This window comes from Helicoverpa zea, chromosome 17, assembly GCF_022581195.2.
Source record: "Helicoverpa zea isolate HzStark_Cry1AcR chromosome 17, ilHelZeax1.1, whole genome shotgun sequence".
Classification (NCBI taxonomy): Eukaryota; Metazoa; Arthropoda; class Insecta; order Lepidoptera; family Noctuidae; genus Helicoverpa; species Helicoverpa zea.
Genome location: NC_061468.1, coordinates 5634126 through 5658091, shown reverse-complemented (window position 1 = coordinate 5658091; position 23966 = coordinate 5634126). Strand labels below are relative to the sequence as shown.

The window sequence follows — 23966 nt, the reverse complement described above, 5'->3', positions numbered from 1 at the left end:
GGAAATAATAAATAATCACATTTACATATCATGTACATTTATGTACATATACCGTCTTACCACAAAAACTTTTTAACGTCAGTTTAAGACTTGTCTAAAAAAATGTCAAATTATGACGTTGACATAAGGTTCATTTTGGAGCCACATTTTTTTTAGACAAGTGTAAAACAGTGGTTAAAGTTTTTGTAGTAAGGCCAATAGAGTTTAAATACTGGTCCGATAAAACTTATTAGCGTATGCATGATAAATGGTAGCGTGACTTTTATTGACTGTAATTTAAAAGAAGAATAAATAAACCGTATTAACTACGAAACGATAGAACATCAATAAAATTACCGTAACTTTTACCGTTGCTTAGACAAAAGAGGTTGATTGCTTACAAATCAATTTTTCTTTTCGTTTTTTTAATATTTCAATCTTTAGAAAGAAGGTTTTAATTCATCGTCTAGGTACGTTATGGTGAAATTATAGTAGGTATAGTTCGGCCATTCAGAGAATGCGTTCCTGACACGTCGCGATTGAACTGACGACGTAACTTTGCAATGGCGTTGCAGTTACGATAAAAATATTTTTGCTGGTTGTTTACCGTTTTAACAATTGAGGAGCATTAAAACAACATTATTATATCAATAATCAATGAATGTAGTTACGTCGTCAGTTCAATCGCGACGTGTCAGGAACGCATTCTCTGAATGGCCGAACTATACCTAGGTGTATTAATTAGGCAGCTTTAATTTGCCGTAATTGGTTCACATTGGTTCACACCTACCATTGTTCGAAAAAAGGTTTATCAACTTATGACTACACTACCCAGGTTGGCAAACCCTTAGCTTAGGTCACTTTAAGACTTTTGTTCAATTTAAGGCCAAATTTTTTGTCTAAGATTCAACAATTTTTTTTTAACTTTGCAATACATATACAGATCATTTCTTAGGCTATTATTTGAAGCCTATATCTTAGCGATGCAGTATACAGGGTGACGCATTGCGGCGGCGGGCGGGACGCTCGCCAACTGACAGTGTTCGATATCCAAAAACGAGGACAACGAGTGCCTGTATTGCTTTTGAGATCTTTTTGGTATAAACCAAAAAGATCTCAAAAGCAAAAGACCCATTTTTTGGATGAGTTCTTTGATAACAAAGAACTCATCCAAAAAATGGGTCTTTATTTGAATTTGCTCCTGTATTATACCCAAGTATGCCTACACGAGTACAACTCGAGTATGCCTACATGAGTATAATATAGCTTTTTAGTGTTTCAGGATACTGGCCGTAAGTTTAGATGGAACGATGTGTCTGTCAATGGACGGAATTCCTTAGTACGCACCTATCTACAGGTTATAAAAAATCCATTGTTTTCTATTTAAACTAATGTTTTATATACTCGTACGGAACTCAGAGTTACTCGTGCGTAAATTCTACCGAAAATAAACAACTACACTAAACAAAAACAAAAGCGCATCAATTTGTAAAGATACAAGCGTCAAGCAGTTGAGCCCAATAAGATAGACAAATAAGTACCTAATATGGATCAAGCCATTCGTTTCTATACATTTGCGTGACTGACGGCACTTTGAAGAGAACTTACCGATAGAACTATTTGACCCACTAAAAATGTATGTAGCGAAAATTGAATGGATTTATGTTTTCATGCTTATGGAATAATAATGTCAGCTAGTTATTTGCGGTTTTCTGTGCTATAAAGACATCCACCCTTTAAATGTCAACGATAGATTTGACATTCCGAAAAATAGGTAGCATGCGATGTTTAGCAGGCTTGCGGTTGAATCCTACTTTATTTACATGCTTAACCAGTTTACCTTTGAACTTTGATACTAAAATGTTACCAAATAATTTAATGTCAGATTTTCCGTGTTCGTGGTTATGAATACGAACAGCCAATTCGTATTGCAAAATTAAATAATATTGACTAGATATTTTCCTATTGTTATATTCCTAATATTGACTCTTGCCAAAAAAGCAGGTATCTTTTATTTTTTTAATACGAAAAAGGCTTTAGATTTAGATAGCGTTTGGCTTTAGATTTAAGCGTCATCATTGCCTACGTATAGAACTTCTATGAGACTTATTGCGCTTACAAATGAAAAATGTATGTTTATTTTAAAACAAACAAACAATCAAAACAAGCCTTTCCCTTTTACGCCTAACCAGTGAACGTGGGAAATATCGGAACTGTTACCGCAGAACTGTTACATTTGCAAGATAAATGTGTTCCACAGTGTCACGCACGGCACGAGCGTCACGTTCCAACGTTTAATTTGTAATGTGCTTAGTGCTAGAAGTGGTTCTAATCTCGATGCAGGAATGCGAAATGGTGTTGATCGTTTATTGGTACGCTTTTTTGAGCTTGATGCTGTGGTAGATCGGTATCTATTAGTAAAAAATTATTGTTACTTATTGGATGTGCTTTTTGTCTATTTCGCAAAATACCTATCTAACTTATTTCAGTGCATGAAGGGGCCCCAATTGTTTATTTAATTTAATTTGACAGTTTATAAGTTTATCACTAACCAAGGGGTATCGGGTTGCCCGGGTAACTGGGTTGAGGAGGTCAGATAGGCAGTCGCTTCTTGTAAAGCACTGGTACTCAGCTGAATCCGGTTAGACTGGAAGCCGACCCCAACATGATTGGGAAAAAGGCTCGGAGGATGATGATAAGTTTATCACTGTAACTAGGAAAAATTATAAAATTGCACAAAATTACTGCTCATTTTTAACGCATTCACCACCAGCAGTCCCGTTATTGATTAAATACGAGCCACATAAGTAGTTGAAGAACTTATGCCTTTGTATTAAGTTTTTAATAACAAAAGGTGTGAGACAGCTTGAAATGCAAATAAGCGCCGAGCTTACCTCACCATAGTCATAAACGACTCAATTGCTACCGTGGTGGGAATTTAAATCATATTTTATTATTGTTTCTGGATCAAGTTAATCGTCTGGTAATCAAATATACCGGCAGTTCTTATACATACCTACCCGTGTTATGGGTACGCCTCATAAGGGTATCTATCTTTTTTCTATAGAGATAATTTTCATATAGGTAGTGGTTCATTGTCTGTAGGTAATAAATAAAGAAGAAGTAAATCTACTGAATAAATAATCAATGTATGTATGTACGTATCTACTTCAAACAAGCACGGCCGCCAGTAGTGGAGGCGTACGTGACATCGCGGATAAAGTGCAAGAGCATCGTTTGAGATAGTTGCGCCATGTTGCACGTACGGCCACGAGAACGTGCGAATCTGTGTTAGGGGTTTTAGACTAGACTATAACAGGGTTACACTAAAATCCAGTGTAGCAGGATGACGTGTTGAAAATGTATAGAAGTTTGAATTAAATACAGATGTAAAAAGGAAAAAATATTTTAATCTCCTTTTGGGATGTCGGTTAATAATGACACTAGATACCTACTTACTTGCATTATTTTGACGGCCTCCGAGTCTTTTTTTTTAAGAGAAATTTTCCTTAATTTGTCGTTGACCCAGTGTGAATTTAGCTTAAGAACTAACTTAAGTTTAATGTTTTCAACGAAGCTCTTAATATTCCAACTACCACTTGACATTTTACTGTCTTATTGTATGGTCTTATTTTACGAGTTAAAGACATGAATAATTCGTTTGGGTATTCCAGACATCGCAAGCTTTACAAGGAAAAATCATATTAAAGTTGCAGCTTACTCGAGAAGTTGATTATTCAATCGATAACGTTACACCGAAGTCATTTCACAATAATTCTGACGACTAAGTACAGTAGGGATCGATAAAGTACTAATTTATTTATTGGAAATCATAGCTGTTGAGAAAATGCCTAGGTCTGTAGCTGTACCTACTATTTGTGTGCCTATTCAATTAAAGCTTAGAAATTAGTTTTTTCCGACTAAGTGCCTACATATTACAGTTTAGACAGAATCAAAAATGTATTAAATACATAGTACTAATGCGAGGTTATTTTGAGTGCAATGTCAACCTTTTGTAATGCCTACAATTCACACATGTTTAACAACTGTCTTACATTTTTTTGGAAAAAATCATAACTGGAAAATGCATGACACAAAAACACACTTAATGGTCAAATTATACGAGTATGTATTAAACAAATCAAGCTCGTTTTCGCCAAAATTTTGAGCACGCAAACCGTCATCCGACATTCTTATGACTCATCCTGCTATCCGGGTGAATCACGGCGTCTTTTTTCTTTGAAGGCATAAAAAGTCCAAAACTACAGACCACTTTTAAACACCATAAAACTGAACTCACGTTTATAAATCGTGCTTATAAACTATAACCGCTTATTATATTAGCTGTCTGACGTTTGTAGAGCCGCTAGCGATGGCAGAATGCGAAGTGGTCGGTATACTTTTTGCTCAAAATTTAATGTAAGCGCCGTTGTCCTCCCCTTAACCTTTCCGAGACAGGCATGAGTTTTTTGTTTGTTTGTAAATCTATTTGACGAATTTTTAAATGAGTCGCTTCATCGTTGTGCGTCTTCCTGCGAAGATTGTTATTTTTTTTATGAATTCTTGACGAGGGATTTGAGAAGGGCGTGCTTTTTATAAAAAAAATTGATGAAGAAGGACTTTTTTCAATTCCATTTCGAATTCGATCATATTTTGCTATGTTTTTTCTGAGTTTAATTATATTTCTTCATCCCAACCTAAATTAAGTTTGTATGAATAGTCTTTGTTATCATTTAGTATTCTAAGCAAGAAATAATTAACCCATTAGGTAATTACTGACTAATACCTACACTATTATAACTCATTATGATAATAGGATGCAGAAACAAATGCGGGCATTTATTTATACGGTCAAAGTCAATGTTAAAATATTCCGTAATTTATCATCGACATTGTCAACGTTTAATTCAATGTCATTGAATTTAAAAGTGCCTGTAATAAAAATAATAATTAACCTGTCAAGTTTAAGTCCATTTAAATGTATCTCTTCCAGACCTCGGGACTACAGAGTCCCGGATTTTTGGGAGGCGAACGTGGGGCCGAAGCCAACATGCTGAAGCCCTTTTGAGACAACTTTAATAGAATGGTGACACAAAACCGGCGATTATCCCTGTATACACTATACAAACGTACCCAAGGTAAGTCCATTTTATTATTATTTATTACATTTACTATTGGAATATATAATTCTATTTTCCTAAGAATGAAGGGAAACTGCATGCTTAACACTAGAAGCAAAGGTGTCGAACTATCAACGCGTCAGCAATCAAGTTGTAGTGCAATGCGATACAGTGGTGTACACAAGTGCTACTCGTGTTTACACGTCCATCCAACCCTTCACACTATGTAGGTACATGCAACGAGAAAGTGTTTCCAGAAATTATTTACTTACGAGGGAAGTAATTGACGAAAGTGCATCGGTGGATGTGGGTTTGCAAGTATGTATATGTTGTGAGCTCACCCAAACTTTGACATTAATCTAAATATTTCGGCGCAGCTTTGACGAATCTAGCTCTCATAAAAAAATATATATAAATTTTTTTTCTTCTTTGAAAATTAATTTTGCATCGAGTCGCGGGTGTTGAAGGTTGAAAGCTCACGTCGTTTACGGAAATGAGCTGACATTTTCAGGAATGTTATTAACAGTTTAGGACTTTTATCCTACAGACAACAAAACACCTAAACCGCAGATGCATCACAAAAAAAACAAATCTTTTCTCAATGTTTCCTCAAACAAATGTGGGGCAATGTCATTTTTTCCATACTGCAGTCATCGCATCATTGTCTTCGGCAATGAGCCGCTATGTCACGCTCCAAGTCAACACTTGCATACAGATACTACAGTTTGCTGACCAACTGTATATTGCGTTGTGTGAAGATATTTTGGAATATATATTGGGAACTGTTAGTTAGCATAGTTGCATTGTAATAGATCAGTTTTCTAGTAGGTGTTAATTTTTTTGAGACAATAGGGTATAACTCAATTACTTCAACAAAACATTTTCATTGCTTCTATTACCTCTTGGATATTGCTGGAAATATTAAGGTTTTTATTTCTAGTAACTTCATGAGGTGCAATGTTTTCAAAGCTGAAAGTTACCACGTGGTCTTTGCCATAAGCTGTAGTTAACTATAATGTAACAAGGTATCTTCTTGAAGCGTTTTACCCTCAGCGTTTACCGCAGTATCGTTTACTTGCACAATCTGACTCCTAATTGCTTTAATTATAACTTGCACGGAAAGCTTCACTCACTATTCTTTGAAGAAACAAATGTTTTAGTGCATAAAGGAGTTTTTTGCCCCTTCCTTGCAAACAACGTAGTTAAGTAATGCTCAAGTTTTTGCATGCAATTCCTTGCTATTACTGTCTCGTATCATGAATTTAAGTAAGTCTTTGAAATTGTATCTTACGTGACAACAAGACATATCCATCATTTGTTTTATTTAGGTTGGCAAGTGGTCAACCTTTTCATCCCCTAACATCGTTACGTGCCTCACGGGTAATCCCATACTAAAATATAATAGCCACATCTCGAAATACGGCCTTTTTCAGTACTTCCTTATTTAATGCAACCATACCATAAAATTGTCAAGCACTTAAAAGTTTTTGCGCAAATAAAATTTCATGGAAGAATTTCCGGCGTTCCGTTTTTTGCTATACAATATTAAATTACGCACACTTACGAGTTTCGTCGCAGTAATTTGTTATAGTAAAAAATTGTAATGACCGCTGGGCTGGTAATTTTGGACAGTTTAGTTCGTAGCCGGTGAGTCAGAAGCGTAGAGGTCATAATGTAGTCACGGCAGGAATACAGTTATCTAATTAGCACAGGCACTCAGACATACCTTCAACACAATGATATTTGGGAGCTGCTCTGAATAGTGATGAGGTGAATTGTTACGCACATTCTTTTAGTGTGCTCTCTTTGTATTTTTATAATACATAGAACCTAAATAATGCCTATTGTTTAAGTTAACTCTCAGACAAATGCCTAAGAAATAAAAATTCATACGAACTATTTTTCTTTTTCACAATGTTCGTTCATCATTCATAATAATCTCGTATTAAAACTTACCGTGACATCAGAAAGCTAGACAAAAAAACAAAACGATTTGTTAAAATCGATATCCCTGATATCGATACATTGATAAAAGTTGATCGAACTTTATGACTATGACGACCATCGATTCTAGATGGATTGTGTGGGAATCAGCGTCGGTTAGTAAGCTCGCGTGTCGTGAACAAGCGTGGCGGATCCTCTTTTACTATGTTCTCGGGTAAAATAGAAATGTGGCCTACATAACATGGGAAATCTTACAATGTTTTTATCAAATTCACTCCATAAAACAGTAAATACGAAACAATTGCTTCGCTGAATGATCTTAAAATCTAAACATTAGTAATGAAACCCATCCCCGTGCAAATCTAACACATAAAGGACACCTTAAAACTAAATTAGCTGTAATAAAGTCAACACCAAAAACAATCCCAAAGTTTAACAACGATACCCAACACTCAACAGTAACTGTTTAAGTCACAAACACATCTACAGTACCCCGAGTGTAAGTAGTGTACTTATCGAGTTAACGAAACGCAAACTTTTGCGTTTACGTTTCGTCGTCCTTACAAAACGTACACTAGGGGTACAGGTGCTCAGTGGCTCTCCCGTTGACACGGTTGAGTAATTTGTTTGTTAGTCGTGCACAGCCGTCTTTAGACCTTTGCATGTTTCTTATATTTTGTAAGTAAAGCGTGGGGTGCGGTGTTAGCTCAGGCAAACAGAGGGAACGAGCGTGACGTTAGCGGGACACTTGTGTCGTATTCTTGGCGGGATCATACAGGACCGCCTTGTTATCGTTAGATAAACATCAGCTACGAGGTTTTTTATTATAGAAGTTAAAAATAGCGCCCCATTTATATGTAGTTCTTAAAAGCATAGTTTGCAATATCCTTTGCAAAAACACATGCTTAGTCCTGTTTTTTTCCAAACCAAGAATAGGCATATTTAATGTCCAGAAAACGTTGCCGTGACGCTCTGCGTGCCCGCGCCACTGGCTGGGCTGTGTATGCGACAAGTTTGTTACCTTAGGCCTGGACATAGTAGGTGACGTTATCGCGGATATAGGCGCGTAATATGTTCCATTAATTTTATAGAAGTCACTCTGCAAAAGAAGAAATTTGACCTGAATTCACTTTCGTTTTGGTTCGGGTCAATGCGAAGCGAGGTTTGTCAAACATCCTTCATTATTAGTATTATTTCAACCAGCATCAGCTATTATGAGTCAAAATTTGATAGCGGATGTTCCAAAAGTATAAGATTAAGCCTTCAGAAGTTCGACTGTTACGAATCTTTAAACTCACTCCAAATTTTAGTATAGGTACCTAAGATTAGTTGTGTTTGTTGTAGGTAATTGTAAACGGTTCAAGGAAATATAGTTCTGTATAAAACAAGTAGTGTTAATCCGCATGCAATATTTCGTGATTTTAGTCAAATGTGGTGTGGGGGGTTAGTTTCGTTAGGCTTTGTGTAGACCGTCTTTTTTCACCATAGTGACCGTTTTTGTCTTCATGCTTCAGAGTGATTTTGTTAAACTTATTCTATGGATTGTGCGAAGAAATTAAAAGTACTCACCTCTTGATAGAATACTCTTTTGGAACTGTATGTGAGGTTGTATTGCTGGTCTGCCACCATCAGCAGGATCGTGAAGGGCAGCAAGAAAGCTGCAGCAGCGAGGAAGGCGACACAGCGCCCTAACCGCATCATGCTGACGTTTCTACGACCTACTACCATCGCGACACTACTCGACAATCCTAGACGCACTTACGATAGTCTTCGCGCACTTCATTTGTTTATTCCACGGCAATTTACACCATTACCTGCAAAAGAATAAAGCAACGTTAAAAATAAAAAAATAAGACAAACTAGTAAATAAGTAAAAAATACAAAAAATAAATAAGTCGTGTCAGTCTACGGTCTACGCAAACGAGCGAAACCACGTGGTACAGTTAGTGTGATCAATGAATGCAATTTCACAGTGTTTTTGTGGCTTATTCAACTTTTTTATTCGTGATTAGTACACAATTTAGCGTACGTGGTCACGAATGTACATGTCGGAAAATGTGATAAGTAAATCAACCGTAAAATACTTAATGAAACAAACAACTAGCTGAAAGCGCACGCAACGAGGTTCGTTCACACTCGGCCGTACACCTAGATATAGTCGTAATTTATCGATACTATCAATTAATGTCTCGAGACGTATCAAAACTGACGATCGATTGCAACAAATTAAAAATGGTTAGACACTAAACATGTTATGGAAACTACATCACCTCTATAGAGCTATGATAATAAATTCTGTGTTTATCATCATCTGACTTGTACGTTTCTTAACGAAACCCTCACCTCGGAAGAATGTTGTTTTATTAATTTTCAAAGGAGTTTAGTGCATTTTAAGGCTCATTATTTCTAGTCTTACGATATTCTTGACTTCAAAGATTGTTGACATTTCGTTTGAGATTTAAACGGAAAATTAACACGTTATAAAGCTTATTTGGATTTCACAAACACGCCTTACGCAGTGAACCAAGGAATGTTTACCAAATCAATTTTGACTGCAATCCTTTAACGTTTTCTCGGTTTTGTTATTTAAGATTTTTATATTATTTTGAGTTCTATGTCGCTTGATCTGTATGACATCTGAACCCATAAGTAGATATCATATTTATTCAGCAAGTTAAGTGACAAATAGTATGGCAAAACTACAGACAAAAATATTGAGGTCTACTGAAGAAGTATCAAGTCGCCATGTTATGGCGTTAACCTAACCCACCTGTATTTTTACTTTTTTTTTATTTGAATGACCTAGAGATCAGTCAGTCACAAAGCATAGTTAACTCATTGTCAGAAAAGTAAATAACATAACTATCAAATTATGTAGTTACTTAATCAAATGTAATTTCGACATCACAATGTGCTGAGCCAAATAAAACTGTTACAATTCTAAATTTAGACAGTCACCGCGGATGTTATTCATTGAATAAGTACGTAACTACGATGCGACACTTTTCATTATACGAATAGCCGCCATTTTGTTTGAAATGTCACGGTTAATGGCGTGACAAAAGGGATCAGTATGCATGACGGCGCATAAAATATAAACACGTAGAAATTATGATTTTATAATTAAACCATAAATAATTGCGGAAAGTTTATTAATTTAATACTTCAGAGGAAATTACTTCCAAGTAGGTACATATACTAAAATATTTGAAAAAAAAAGTAAAAGGTGAATATTTGAAATCGGTCCAGTACCTATTTCTTTTAATAAGCACTACATTTAAAAACCATTTTATTTACGAAGAATGGAATAATAATTATGTGCCTGTTATACAGAGTGATTTATTTAATTTGCCCGCATCGCATACAATTACCAGAAATAGTTACAGTCATTGTCACTAATGACAGTTTACTTATAATGCCTTCCATTCATAAAGGCCGATGCTCAGTTAGACCTAAATATGTTTACGGACTTATTTGAAGTTACAGCTATTAATAAGTGGAATTTCAACATTTCGTTGAACATTTTGCGTTTAAAAGAAAATAACTATCAGTTCTGAAAACATCCTGACTTAAATTTACCCAACACTTCGCAATAAAGGACGTGATTATCCAAATGTTCCGAACCATTGTCTAGCAAGTTGACCTTTTGAAGATCCAAGGCTATTCGCTACTTCGTCTGTTTTTCCATTACGCAGTATGACCGAGCACTACCTTTGTCAGTCAATACAGACAATGTCTAATCATTGTACTGTGACTCTCGCACAAAAAATACTCCTAAAAGCAAAAATACTCCTAACAGCATCTCCATGATTTATCATCTCAAACTTAATGTGAATATTCTCACAGTTTTTGTGAATATTTTTCATTTTATTTTGTATCAGGCCAAGGTCTAAATTAGGAGCTGAAAAGTTTAATGTTCTGTGACTCATGGTTTGGCCCGCAGCGTTGCCCGACACGTCAACGGTAATGGCTTTTGTAAAAACAGAACGAATTAAAATGATAATCAAAACAAATTAGTTTGGATATATGTAAATCGATCTCAGTGGCGTGCACTTGGAGAGGCCTATGTCCAGCAGTGGACTGCTATAGGCTGATGATGATGATGATGATAATGATATGTAACACAAATCACAATTCTAAATAAATTCTAAATATATTTGTTATTATCAATGGTGTATAGTTTATGTCACATAGGTACCTACATACTTAGAACTGTCTTATTTCGTATAAGTACTATTTTCAGTTGTATTCAAATTGTAACTTGTATTCACACGAATGTATGTATTTGCACATAATTTTCATTTACATATCAACCATTAAGTGGTTAGTGATAACTTCACACACAAATCGATTCTAATATTTAATTTATTTTCTATCCACGAGTATGTAAACGTATACATACCTACCTACTTTACATACTCTAATATTCCTTTAACGAGTAGTCCACTTATAACAATATAAGCATACAGTTAACTTAGTTAACTAGGTACTTCTCAGTTAATAAATGGTTAAAGGCATCCCGTTTCATAACGTTACAGTTAATATATAAATTGATACACATACCGGTCCGATCGACAACATGGTATGCTGATATTAAATTAATATACAATCTGTGTAAGGTTATTAAGTAAACCAGTAGCTGGTATGAAACTGTTTTTACACTGTTAGTTCTCAACTACAGATTATCAGATCTATTTTTAGTTAAAAAAAATGCTTTAAGTTGCTTACGATGAAGTATAACAAAACCCCATTAAAATATCTCAGGGTGCGATTTAAACAAGGCTTGTAAAGTAACTCTAAAGAGATAATGTATATTAGGAAATATAATTTTACTGGATATGGACAGCCTATGTAGAGAAGCCTACCCAATTTCTGAAAGTCAGTTTCGCAAAACCAGATCACAAAAAAACAAAAGAAATGCGGACCTTTCTATAAATATTCAGCACCTAAGGATTTCTAAGCGAAATAACCGTGAGTCAGACCAATTACTGTAAAATTTAATAACCAAAGAAAATCGTAAATGTTTACAACCCTGAAATGCTTTTCTAATCTTGAAAAAAAAACTGCAAAGAGTCTGTGGAATAAGCAGTTTAATTTTTAAGGGATTATCTACCTTCTTGGCCGGGAAAATTGGTTTTGCCTCGGATCCATTTAGCCGGCCCCCGTATTGTATGACCTCCGCATTCTCTAGAAAATGGCTCCGAGATTGCAACTCGATATTATGTAACAGTATCTAATAAATGAACTCCTGAATACAATATGAGAGGAAGGAAAAGTTAATAATTTCTAAGCGCTTTTGTGTGTCATGGCTCCATTGTTTTCTTATAAGGTTAAGTTTTATGTGTTCCAAAAAGGTTGCACGTGTTTTCTGGCCTATTGTGTGCCTATATAGATATTTCCTCCCATTATAACAATGATAAAAACATAAATATCGGAGTATATTTATAACATTTAATAGGTAGGTAAAAGCAACCAAACATTCTGAATCATAAACAAAAATAGGAACTACATAGGTATTCATTTCCTAAAGCAATCAATACCTGGCACGAATATCGGTTAATTACACTTATTCACCGCTAACTTTCATGTCAGTTTATAACTAATGTTAAATGCATAGACCATTACAATACATTGACGAGCTCCTTGCGTGATCTGCTCTGCTATTGTCGATACAATCTATACTGCAAACAACAAACTGGGCCTGAAATCGTGACATCTTTCAATAACAGTTTAAACTAGGTTATACTCGTACTATCACGGGAATATTTACATAGGTTAATGGTACCTACTGCATGTTATTAAAATAACAAAACGCATGGGACGGATCGGTCGTTTACATAATCTAATTCGTTTCGCCTCTTACAATATTCAGGGCTGGGAAATTGCATGGAGTCAGAATTTGTGCGGGTGTCGTTTTCCCGGGAAATAAAAGGTCCGCATTTTAAATTGACAGCGTCATCGGAATTTTTATATTGGCGCGGAGGCTTTTACCCGTAGCTCTAAAAGCCCATCAATATAAACTCAATTTATACGACTGGCTTTTGTTATTTTTGTGTTCGAAACAACTGATAGGAATTTTATCAACGACAGAACTTGGTGAAACCGGGGAAATCACATCCAGACAGATTTATCTGGATTTTAAGTTTCCGTTTTGATAGTAATGTTTATTAAAAATTGTTGCCACTGCCACCACTAACAAAAGTACAAAATTATGTAATTGATATTTTAATAAGCAAAAAGAGGCATGACCGAGTCAAGATTGTCAATTATCACGCCGAATTATCATTTAAAGTAGCTGATTCTAAGAGAATTACGCAGAAGTCAATCTAAGTACGTGATGATTTTTATAGTGAATGTCTATTGCTAAAGATAGGCTTCCGGACTTCGCTGATCAAACGAAGGTCAATGCCATAATCTCCTTGGCAAGCGGATGGTGATTGCATTTCGATGCTATCAGTCTAGTTTATATTGCTTCACATAATAAGTGCATTACGGCGGACGCTCGGGGCGTAAGTAAGTCCTATGTAGTCCTACAGGATGAAAGATAACATCTCTTTTGGTCTGTCTAGATTGGAATAACACTACAGAATTTACAGGCTTTGATCAAAATTAAACAGCCTTACTTATAAAAATCTCTAATCACCTTCTAAGCTACATTTTAACTAATCACTACTTAATGTCTTAAGTAGTGATTAACTGTTTGTTAAGACATGCTTAAGCAACGTTTGTAAGTAAAAATTTTCTTAAACAGCCCTTAAGTATTATACTTATTATTTAATTCACGTTTATAAGTAAGGCTGAAAGTCATTTGTTTAGTCGATATAATCGAAAACAAAAATAATAGGAGCATTACGGTCAAAAGGAAACTTACTACAATATAGAAGGCACTTTTAAACCTTCAACACACTTATTTAGACTTACTATTGTATATCTCACACATAATAATACAACATAATGAACTCATCTCAAACTTGTCATAATGATTATCGTTCAGACACAAAACGCTTTAGGCCAAAAAGTAATTAATCTTACCGCCTATACACATACCTGCCATGGAGGTAAAAACGCTACTAACGAAGCTATGCGAGTCTTTAATTAAAACTCAATTGTTATTAAACCAATTAAACAGGTTGCCGCCTCTAACGTTTTGTAGCTCTGGGACGTATTATAATACGTACAAACATAAAAAATAAAAGCAGTAAAACCATAAAAACTAAAACATGCCTCAATTTTTATGGATAATTTATTAAATAAAAATAACAGTTTTTCAAACATTCCCAAACCACGCGTTCATTTGAGAACGTTAACAATGACGTCACAAACTGCAGACTTATGAACAATTAAAGCTCCCACTCCAAACTGAGAGAGGTTTGTTAAACATCTGAACTATTCGAACAATGCTAAAGTTCATGATTCATTACCGTTTTATTATTAAAACGTAAGCTAAAAATAGTTGCATGTTTATCAACTACAAACGCTTTTCAAAGCAGGAACGTAAAATGTTTTGATGGAATCGATTCAATTAGTAGCTAATATCGAGTTAATCGAATTAATTGGTTCGTTGCTCGATCTCCCAGATGCTGATGATTACCTACATTATGGTGGCAAATTAGCTGAGTAACGTAATAAAGCCGCGGGCGACGCCGTACGAGTGTATTACACATAATAAAATAACATGAGGGTGACAGAACATTTTTATTGTACAGTATAATAAGATGTGTACTGTAATTCAGTTTTATTATATGCCTAAGATACTTCAGAGTCTGCTGATCAACTAACAAAATTGTATAGAGAAGATAGTTATAGTTCAGTTCATTTTCAATTTTCATCTTCGGAGCAAAAGTGTTGGATTGAACTGATAGGTTATCGATACCGTACTTTGTATCGATAACATCAATATGTATAGGTTATCTTAGCGAGGTCTCGTGACTTTTCTTTACGTCTTGCGGATTTCCGCAGCACATTTGGAATCAATCGAACTGTGTTCATGTACAATAATCAAATATATATATTACATACGAGTCAAACCTTTTAAAATAATATAAACATTTTATGCTTGCTTAATTTAAGTCAGAATCTTAATTAGATAAACGTTTTAACCTTACTACAAATACAACTCAAATCAGTTAATTCCCATTAAAATTATATCAAATACTTTAAGATGAACAGACAAGTACGAGTCAAATGATAACGAAGATAAAATATGTCTCAGTTTGACACAATTTTTGATAATTTTGTAACACGATATAAAGTTGGCATGACTAACTACATAGGTCATCAACCTATCATTTTTGATAAAAACTATGATAAGATGGAACAAACACAACCTTTTTATGATGACAAAAATCTGGAGAATAGTGAAACCACAGAGAAAATAAATAAAAATATAAACAGAACTTAAAAAGCAGTCTAAAAATGTGGACGGTATATAATAAACTATTCTGCAATCTGCGATGTATAGAGCTAAACAGAGCCAAGTCGTAAAATGATAAAGTAAAATCCAAAATGATTAGATTGTCAATGACATTGAATACTGAAACTAAGGAATTAGATCGATTGGCCGGCTTCCAAAATTTCTGAATGCGGAGTCAGACGGGAGATGTACGCCTTGTGCATCTTACGCCCAATCTATACTGAACTATGTACTTATTTATTTTTTTCACCTTCATTACCTATTTCCTTTATAATATTTTAGTTAGTAGCATATACAATACCACAAATGTTCTTTTTAAAATTGTTAATTTTGGCCTTCTACGATTCGATTCAGGGTCTTTCTGGATTTACCTATGTTTTAAAGCAATCTTTTGAAATAGTAGGAAACCGCAGAAGTGTACTTAGATATTGTTGTCCCTTAGTTTTATATTGACGCTGAGAAATAACCTTATAATCTGAAGAATGATAAATTATCTCCTCAAACGCAAAGAGCAGTCAAAAGTGCTTAAAAAGTTTTACAGGTGCGCCATAATCTATTGATATCTCGATGTGAAGTAATATATTGTTTTAATATTTAAAACAGATGGACCGGGTACCTATAGTTAGCACCAGTACTTACAATATTTCATGTCTGAAGCTATGACTGTAACAACTAGAGCAAAATTTTAATAAATGTTGGAAATAATGCCGCTGACTGAAAGTCTTAAATCTTAGACACACTTAGGGCCATATGAGTTTATGGGTCCCTGCCTGGCCAACATGATTTATTGTACATATTCGTCCTAAATATGATTGGGCTTTGTTCATCTTTATCAGCATTATCATCTGATGAACTTATGCTTCTGTTAATTTAATTACTTAATTCAAATTAGGCGTTAGCATTTCCGGCGAGAAAAAAATATACTTGTCAATAGTCACAGTTTTCTTAAAGCTTGCTTTCATAAGACAAATTGATTGTATACCTACTCATATAATAGGTAGGCACGTAGGTGATGTATTACGAAGTCTTACAAAGTGTGACGATGAGCTAAGATTACCAGTTTGTCATCTGTGGCGGTTGCCGCATTTCGGTCATTCTTGTTGCCGCACCTTCTGGCTCGTGAGGTAATATTAATGGTTTATAATAATTTAGGCTTTGCTATTGTCACGTGTTCTTTTTAGTTAAATACGAAATCGTAGAGTTTTACCAAAGGGTATCGAGAAGTCCGGGTTACTGGATTGTGGGGGTCAGATAGGCATTCGCTCCATTTAAATAACTGATACTCAGCTGGTAAGACGTGAAGCCAATCCCAACATAGTCGAGAAAAGACAATAAATAGGTAGATGATGACGAAATCGATAGTAAAGGATTTATGCTGGTGCGTCAAATTGACTGGTAAACAAGAAGGTTTAAAACTTACATCAATAGTACCTACCTATCTGAAAATAGTAGGTCATCTTTTGAATGAATTATTAGGTACCTACTAACACAAATACAAAACTATACGAAGCTAATGTTCAAACTTTAAATGTCACCCATAATAGTTTCACGAACAATAGCATCAAGCAAACTTCAGTAGGTATTCAGTATTCTTGGAAAACTTACAAATTGTACGTTGCAATTGTAAATTAGTGTCATTAGCATAGCTAATAGTTTCCTTGAGGCACTGAATTACGCTGCATAATATTTGATGAGTTGAATACATTAAATTGAATCTGAATCATAGCCTATAGTGCTTTATTTAGCTCATATTACACTTCATTAGATTCATTTATGTTATTCGATATTTTGCTGGTCATATGTTCTTGTTCTAAGAATATAACATCAATGAGTTCATTGATAAATAGGTGATGCACTGCTGTAATTAAATCATTAATCTACATTTGCATTTAAAAGGTTTAGTCTACATCTGCTCATTTTCTGCCTGCCTTACTAATTCTCGTGTTTGTATTACAAATATGTACTAGACAGCCGGGAACTCCGCGTTCAGATTTTGTCTGATGTGTTTTACATTTACATTCCAAGCATCCGTTTCCATGAACGCAGTTCAAAGCGAAGTTTCATGGAAATGCTTTTTTGATTTGCACTCATTCTCAAATTAGTGTTCTTAACCTAAATAAGAATCGTCATTTTGCTAACATAATTATGTTTGTATGACGCAATGTGAAATAAACCTACGCAGATATGAGCCTAAGAATAGCAGGTATTCTTAGGCCTTAGGCATCCATAATAATGGCGTCGCATTGAGCAACCCGTCACCGTTTGTCTATAAATATGACCTTTGACCCAACACTTAATGCGTGGTTATTATTGTTGCATTTCTCACTGTAGCTCTGTTAAATATTAGGATTGGTATGCATTGTGCTTAATATAGAACCTGTTTCATTAAAGGCGTTGCAAGCTTTTATTGATAACTCTTCTTTGATCTGCTTTCGTTCATTGGCTTTGAGATTCAAGTTTGTCATGAACATTTTTAGGAATAAAAAAATATTCAATATATCAGTTAGTAGGATGTTTAAAATTATGATACTGACACGAATGCATTCAAGTCCCCATTAAGACAAATTACCACATAACATTACCTACTATGTAAGTGTATTTTTAATTCTTGATGCGTCTTGAGTTTAGCATTATTAAGTAGTTATGCCTAGATTTAGCCCGTTCAGCATGGAGTCCGTATTGTTAAAAGTAGTAATTCAGACATTCTTTTGTTCTTCTTGTAGTACTTAGTTACTTATGTTTTAATTTGTCTCTCTGTAAGTTGACAATAGCAATAAATGGTTGATTAACATTATTATGGTTTTCGTAAGACTCCGTAGACTACGAGTTCTAGAGCAAACGGTTTCCCACGGCTTATGTTTTGTGTCTCTTGTGAAAACATGATGTTGCAAATATTTTCATTCACATCTTAGGAACTTTGGTATTTTGATTGTGACCTTTCTAAATCATTATAATTAAGTCCAATTTTATTTTGGTGGTACAATGAATTCAGCAAAACTTCTGTATACCTACTAATGCTGACATAATTATATGCTTTGTTATACATTACTACTATAGTTCGGCCATTCAGAGAATGCGTTCCTGACACGTCGCGATTGAACTGACGACGTAATAACATTCATTGATTATTGATATAATAATGTTGTTTTAATGCTCCTCAATTGTTAAAACGGTAAACAACCAGCAAAAATATTTTTATCGTAACTGCAACGCCATTGCAAAGTTACGTCGTCAGTTCAATCGCGACGTGTCAGGAACGCATTCTCTGAATGGCCGAACTATAGCTTATGTGTATTGATAAAAATCAACCGATGTATTTATTCAGGGTATCACCTATCTACTTACCAAAGAAGATGGCCAAAAAAACATCCAGAGTCGACAGAAACTTCATAATTACGTATTTGTGTATGATTAGATTCAGTATAAAGTGATGATTAAAAAAAAATCGTTTCACCTAAAAACCATGGGGTTCTCTTTTTATAACGGTTTTTTCGATCACAGAGAGTAGATAAGAGAGTACATTAGGGAGTACATAAGTGGAGTATATAAGGGGAGTACATAAGAGGAGTACATAAGATAGTACATAACAGAGTGCACATAACAGGAATACTTAAGAGAGTACATAAGAAAGTATATAAGAGGAGTACATAAGAGAGCACATAAGAGAGTACATAAGAGAGTACATAAGGGGAGTACATAGGGGAAGTACATAAGAGAGTGCATAAGAGAGTACATAAGAGTGCACATAAGAGAGTACATAAGGGAAGTACATAAGAGAGTACATAAGGGAAGTACATAAGAGAGTGTATAAGAGAGTACATAAGGGGAGTACATAAGACAGTCCATAAGGGAGTTCCTAAGACAGTACATAAGAGAGTACCATAAGGGGAGTACATAAGATGGCTTGTATAATGTTAGTGTACCTTGTTTTAATGTTCCTTGACATAAATAATCCTTAAAATCAACATAACATATGTACATAGGTAAGTACATACATAATTCCCGACAGCATAAATATTCCTATAATTCATTATAAAAATATAGGTGAGGGACGTCAAATGATTGACATAACTAACGACCATAATGAGTTCAACAAAAATACATAATCTAGCGATAATGACGTGACATTCACATACCCGATAACAACTGAATTAATACTATAGTTCGGCCATTCAGAGAATGCGTTCCTGACACGTCGCGATTGAACTGACGACGTAACTTTGCAATGGCGTTGCAGTTACGATAAAAATATTTTTGCTGGTTGTTTACCGTTTTAACAATTGAGGAGCATTAAAACAACATTATTATATCAATAATCAATGAATGTAGTTACGTCGTCAGTTCAATCGCGACGTGTCAGGAACGCATTCTCTGAATGGCCGAACTATAGCAGTGATGTTTCCGAAGCTAAACATGATTATATTATATAATACAATATACAGCTGTTTTCTTTCATTTTAATTTCTGTTTCCATTGTTCTTTACACACTGTCTACATCTCTTTTATTCTTCTTTCCTTTCGCAGGTATGCTTGAAGAGATTTCTTTAGAAATAAGCATTACCTACCTTTGTAAATTCTTTATTTCCTGTCTTCTTTCTTTATTATGTGTGTGTATAAAAATTGAAAATCAATTTATAAATAAATAAAATTATTTTTTGCGGTAACCAGCTTGAATTGTGAAGCTTGCCTGGATACTGCAAGATATTCGAAGAACGTAGTACCTATAACAATACTAGTCGTCCTGATATGTATATTGGCCATGAATCAGACAATTAATAGAGATGTAGCTGCAGTATCTGTAGCAGTTATATAAAACATCGTTCAACTGAATCATAGAATAAAGTCTAAAGTGTTATTTTTATTGGAACAGTTTGAAGTGAAACTAATCTTTAAGGGCCAATTAAAAAGTTCAATCGAATGTTGTTTTGTAAGTTAACTTGTGCTACAGTACTGCATTTTATTGAAAAATGTCGGTTAGTGAAAAAGGTCGAATTTGACTGTAAATGTTATCCCGAAAAAATTTGCTATTATGGAATTACGAACGAGATAACCTCGCTGGTTTCATATAGACGGATTAATAAAGACAATATTTTGATAATTACCGATGAATTAATATGATGATATGATTTAATATGCGTTATTAGCTTCAAGTGTTATGCGGACTGACGAAAAAAATACTTTCCTTGAAGAAGAAACTCTGGAGAACGATAGTAAAAGATATTATTAAATTCGAAGCCACACATAGAATGACACACTTGAAAAAATAAAATTATTAAGTTGGTCACGTGTGACAAAAGTTACTGGTTCCTATAATTTATTCAACAATTCGGAGTCAAGCATCAGTTGCGCAACGTTAATAGGAAATTTATTCTAAACCTACATATAATGCTCTTGCTCCACCTGCGTTAGCGTTAACGTTAATGTCAATGGCCAACTACACGTTACTTATTGCATTAAAAATGCGTGTTGGCTACACTTAGGTACAAGTACGCAAAGAGTTAATCCCTCATGAAGTAACGCGTTAACACACATTAAAGAGGTTAAACTCAGACACACAAAATAATTCTAAAAACTAAAGCTTTCTCATTTGACCATTCCATTATCGTGCTCGTAAAATGCAGTTACCGCTTAAACAAAGTATCTACACTCGTCCTTGCATGCGTGTACTGAGATGGCATTAATGTAGCCAATATCACTAAGCGCGCTAAGCTACGCACTAAAACCCTTTGATGTGTCCAAAAAACCGACACCCGAGTTATCGCTTAACGTTTAATGCTATTAATAATGCCATTTGTATAAAATGCCAATAAAACGTTGGCCACATCTGCGTAACGCCAAAATTTTACGCGTTAAGACGCAGGTGGAGCAGTAGCATAATAATAATCACCGTATTACATAATACTGCATTTGAAACTGTGGAAAATGAAAATGTAGCAACACGGCAATTTTACAGGGTAACAATATAAATTGTTGAAAAGACTATGACTATTAGGTATATGCTTTATAACATAAATAAAGAAGAAACATTTAGGGAATATTCAACAATTTGACGATCAACCTTGACACATTTGTCACAATGTTACCACTAACTTTTTACATCCGTTTGACTAATGATTTGTTTTGACTATAAATAAATTTGGACGCAACGTTGCATACGATTAATTTTCCAGTATATTCTGAAAGGTGAACAACTAAATGCCTATTGAAGATGGAGGATGACCTCGACCAGTATTGACTGTCATATTCATTGAAAATTATTCAAACACGAATTCCTTGCGAAAAAGAATTTGCCTGAGGCGGAATTACTTAAATCTGCACATGTAGCTACAGACTTGTTTTTTGCGAACGGCATCTTTTTCATCTTTAAAGTTGAATAGAATCGAACCAAAGAAATCAATATTTGTAACCAAAGCTTCTTTGATTCAATGGATGAGCAAAAAATTGCAGACCAAGCTTAGGAAAGTTGTTTATTTGAGAGTGAATCCTACTCAAATTGCTAAAAGCTGTAAAAATGTGGACAGAATGTAGTATGACGAATCTAAACATCAGATTCTGACATGCCGATAAAATGAATAATGATCAATTATTTATCGTGATTAAATACAATGTAAGTAAATAATTTTCATAGAAACAAAACAGAGTTTCATGCAGCTACTGATAATAAAAATTTAAACAAAAGCTCGGCACGCGAAGCAATCATTCGTATTTTACTCCACGTAACGTAAATAAATGCTTTTGAAAAATATTGTATTTCCAGCAATCAATTAAAAGTTTTCCATCCAATAAGCTTCAAAATATAATGAACTTCATTTGTTTACGATTCTTTTCAATTTAATTGCTTGGGCAGTTTCCTACTTATAGCTATTACATTACCAAATTATCTTAATCTCATCAAGTCAATTGGATTACGGAATTACTTATAATGCTTAATTGGTCCGATTTGTGTAATGTCTAAACACGAATTACCGATGCATTCTGGGGTACTATCATCATTATCATTTGCAAGTCTAGTCTAAAAAGCCTTTTCAAGTAATGACTCATCGGAATTGTTATTCATCTTATTTACATGATCAGATGTTTCGATTTCTGTATCTTCAATAGAAAAGCATGAAATGTCTTCTTTGCAGTATTCTAATTTATCATTGTTATACTCGTATGGCTTCTTAATTTGATTAACGCATGTGTCATCGTATTGGGACCGCGGCAGTAGATCCGTGGGCGTTTGAATGCTTGCTCCTACACTACCGATGTGATCGGGAATTTATCCTCAAGTGTCATGTAGGTATCACTTGTCAAATAATATCTCCATTGATAAATACTTATGTAACTGTCGAACCTTGTTTTCTACTCTTATCTCCACTTACAGCTGTTTTATTATTCTAGTTTTTTTATTTTATTTATATTTTGAATTGTATCATTGTTCACTCATTCATCTACAGCTATTGTGATAAATTGTAATGTAGTTCCTATCAGTGATCGTGCATATATAAAACATGTGTAAATACTTACTCATCAATTAAGTTGCAAATAAATTTGTGTCCATACTATTTAATATTTATGTAATAGTCTGTCGTCACGTGCGCTTTCACGTAAAATATTAAATAAATACGATATCTTCTTGAATGTCACTAATACTCCTCAATCAAAGTATTTAAACCCTTGATCATCAATGAAACTGGCGTTAAAAAAATATTAAAAGCACAGATAATTACAATTTGTTTATAAATAAAGGCTTCACTGTCGATATCAGTCGGTTGCGCAGTGCTCACAAATGTCAGACGAGCGGCATGAACCGACGGACGGTAAGCTACGACCGCGCACTACAGAAGGCGCGGCGACACTGGCGTATCGACCTCCCGCCATCACAATGAATGGTGAGCAAGCACCGCAGTCTGCCGCTGCAAGCTCACTACTGCACTGCAGCTTTATTTCTGGCAACCACCCCGGTACTTAACACAACGAAAACATACCATTTTCTTTGCAAAAATGTGCCAACAACAGGCCGTGACATGCGAAATTCCGAGCCACTGACCCGGTTCTGTACCGCGTTGAAGAATTCTGCGGTTACATTCAACCGTTTACATTTCTCTATAATATTTTGTTGTTAATTCTGAAACACGTTTGTCAATACGCATGCGTGACTCAGAGGTCTATCGGGAAACCCTCTTGGATCAGCTGATTAAATGACCTTGTTCCCACATTTTCAGTTCTTGTTATCTTTGAGATTTAATGTTGAACTTGTCTTTTCGTCTGCATGCACGTCTCTATCGATGGTATCCTATCTCGGATCCTACTTAAGAACAATGCTGTGAATTTCTGACATTTGAGAGGTTATTTATAAAGGAAGGAATAATGTGCAGACCTTTCAAGGTTGTCGTGTTAGGTCACAGTGATCCCACGAGCGGAGGTGCAGATAAAGTCGAACAACGAGGAGATATCGCTAATTAACTTGCCGTAATGAAAATGATTACCCAAAGGACTCAAGTGGGTCCAAAGTCCAGTGACTCAGC

The 23966-nt window shown here is 34.8% G+C and overlaps 1 protein-coding gene across 3 annotated transcripts in view; it reads right to left on the bottom strand.

Moving 5' to 3' along the window:
• Positions 1–23352, bottom strand: part of LOC124638272 (carbohydrate sulfotransferase 11) — a 47225-nt gene extending 23873 nt beyond the window's left edge. Inside the window, exons 1-3 of one of the 3 annotated variants that reach the window (XM_047175202.1) lie at positions 22966–23352; positions 8613–8857; positions 8065–8142 (exon numbers count right to left, since the gene is read on the bottom strand). In XM_047175202.1, coding sequence (XP_047031158.1) covers positions 8065–8142; positions 8613–8771 — 237 coding nt within the window. In that variant the 5' untranslated portion in view covers positions 8772–8857; positions 22966–23352. The remainder of the gene's footprint in view (positions 1–8064; positions 8143–8612; positions 8858–22965) is intronic. The other 2 variants (XM_047175203.1, XM_047175204.1) reach the window with 2 other exon arrangements.
• Positions 23353–23966: the final 614 nt, after the last annotated feature.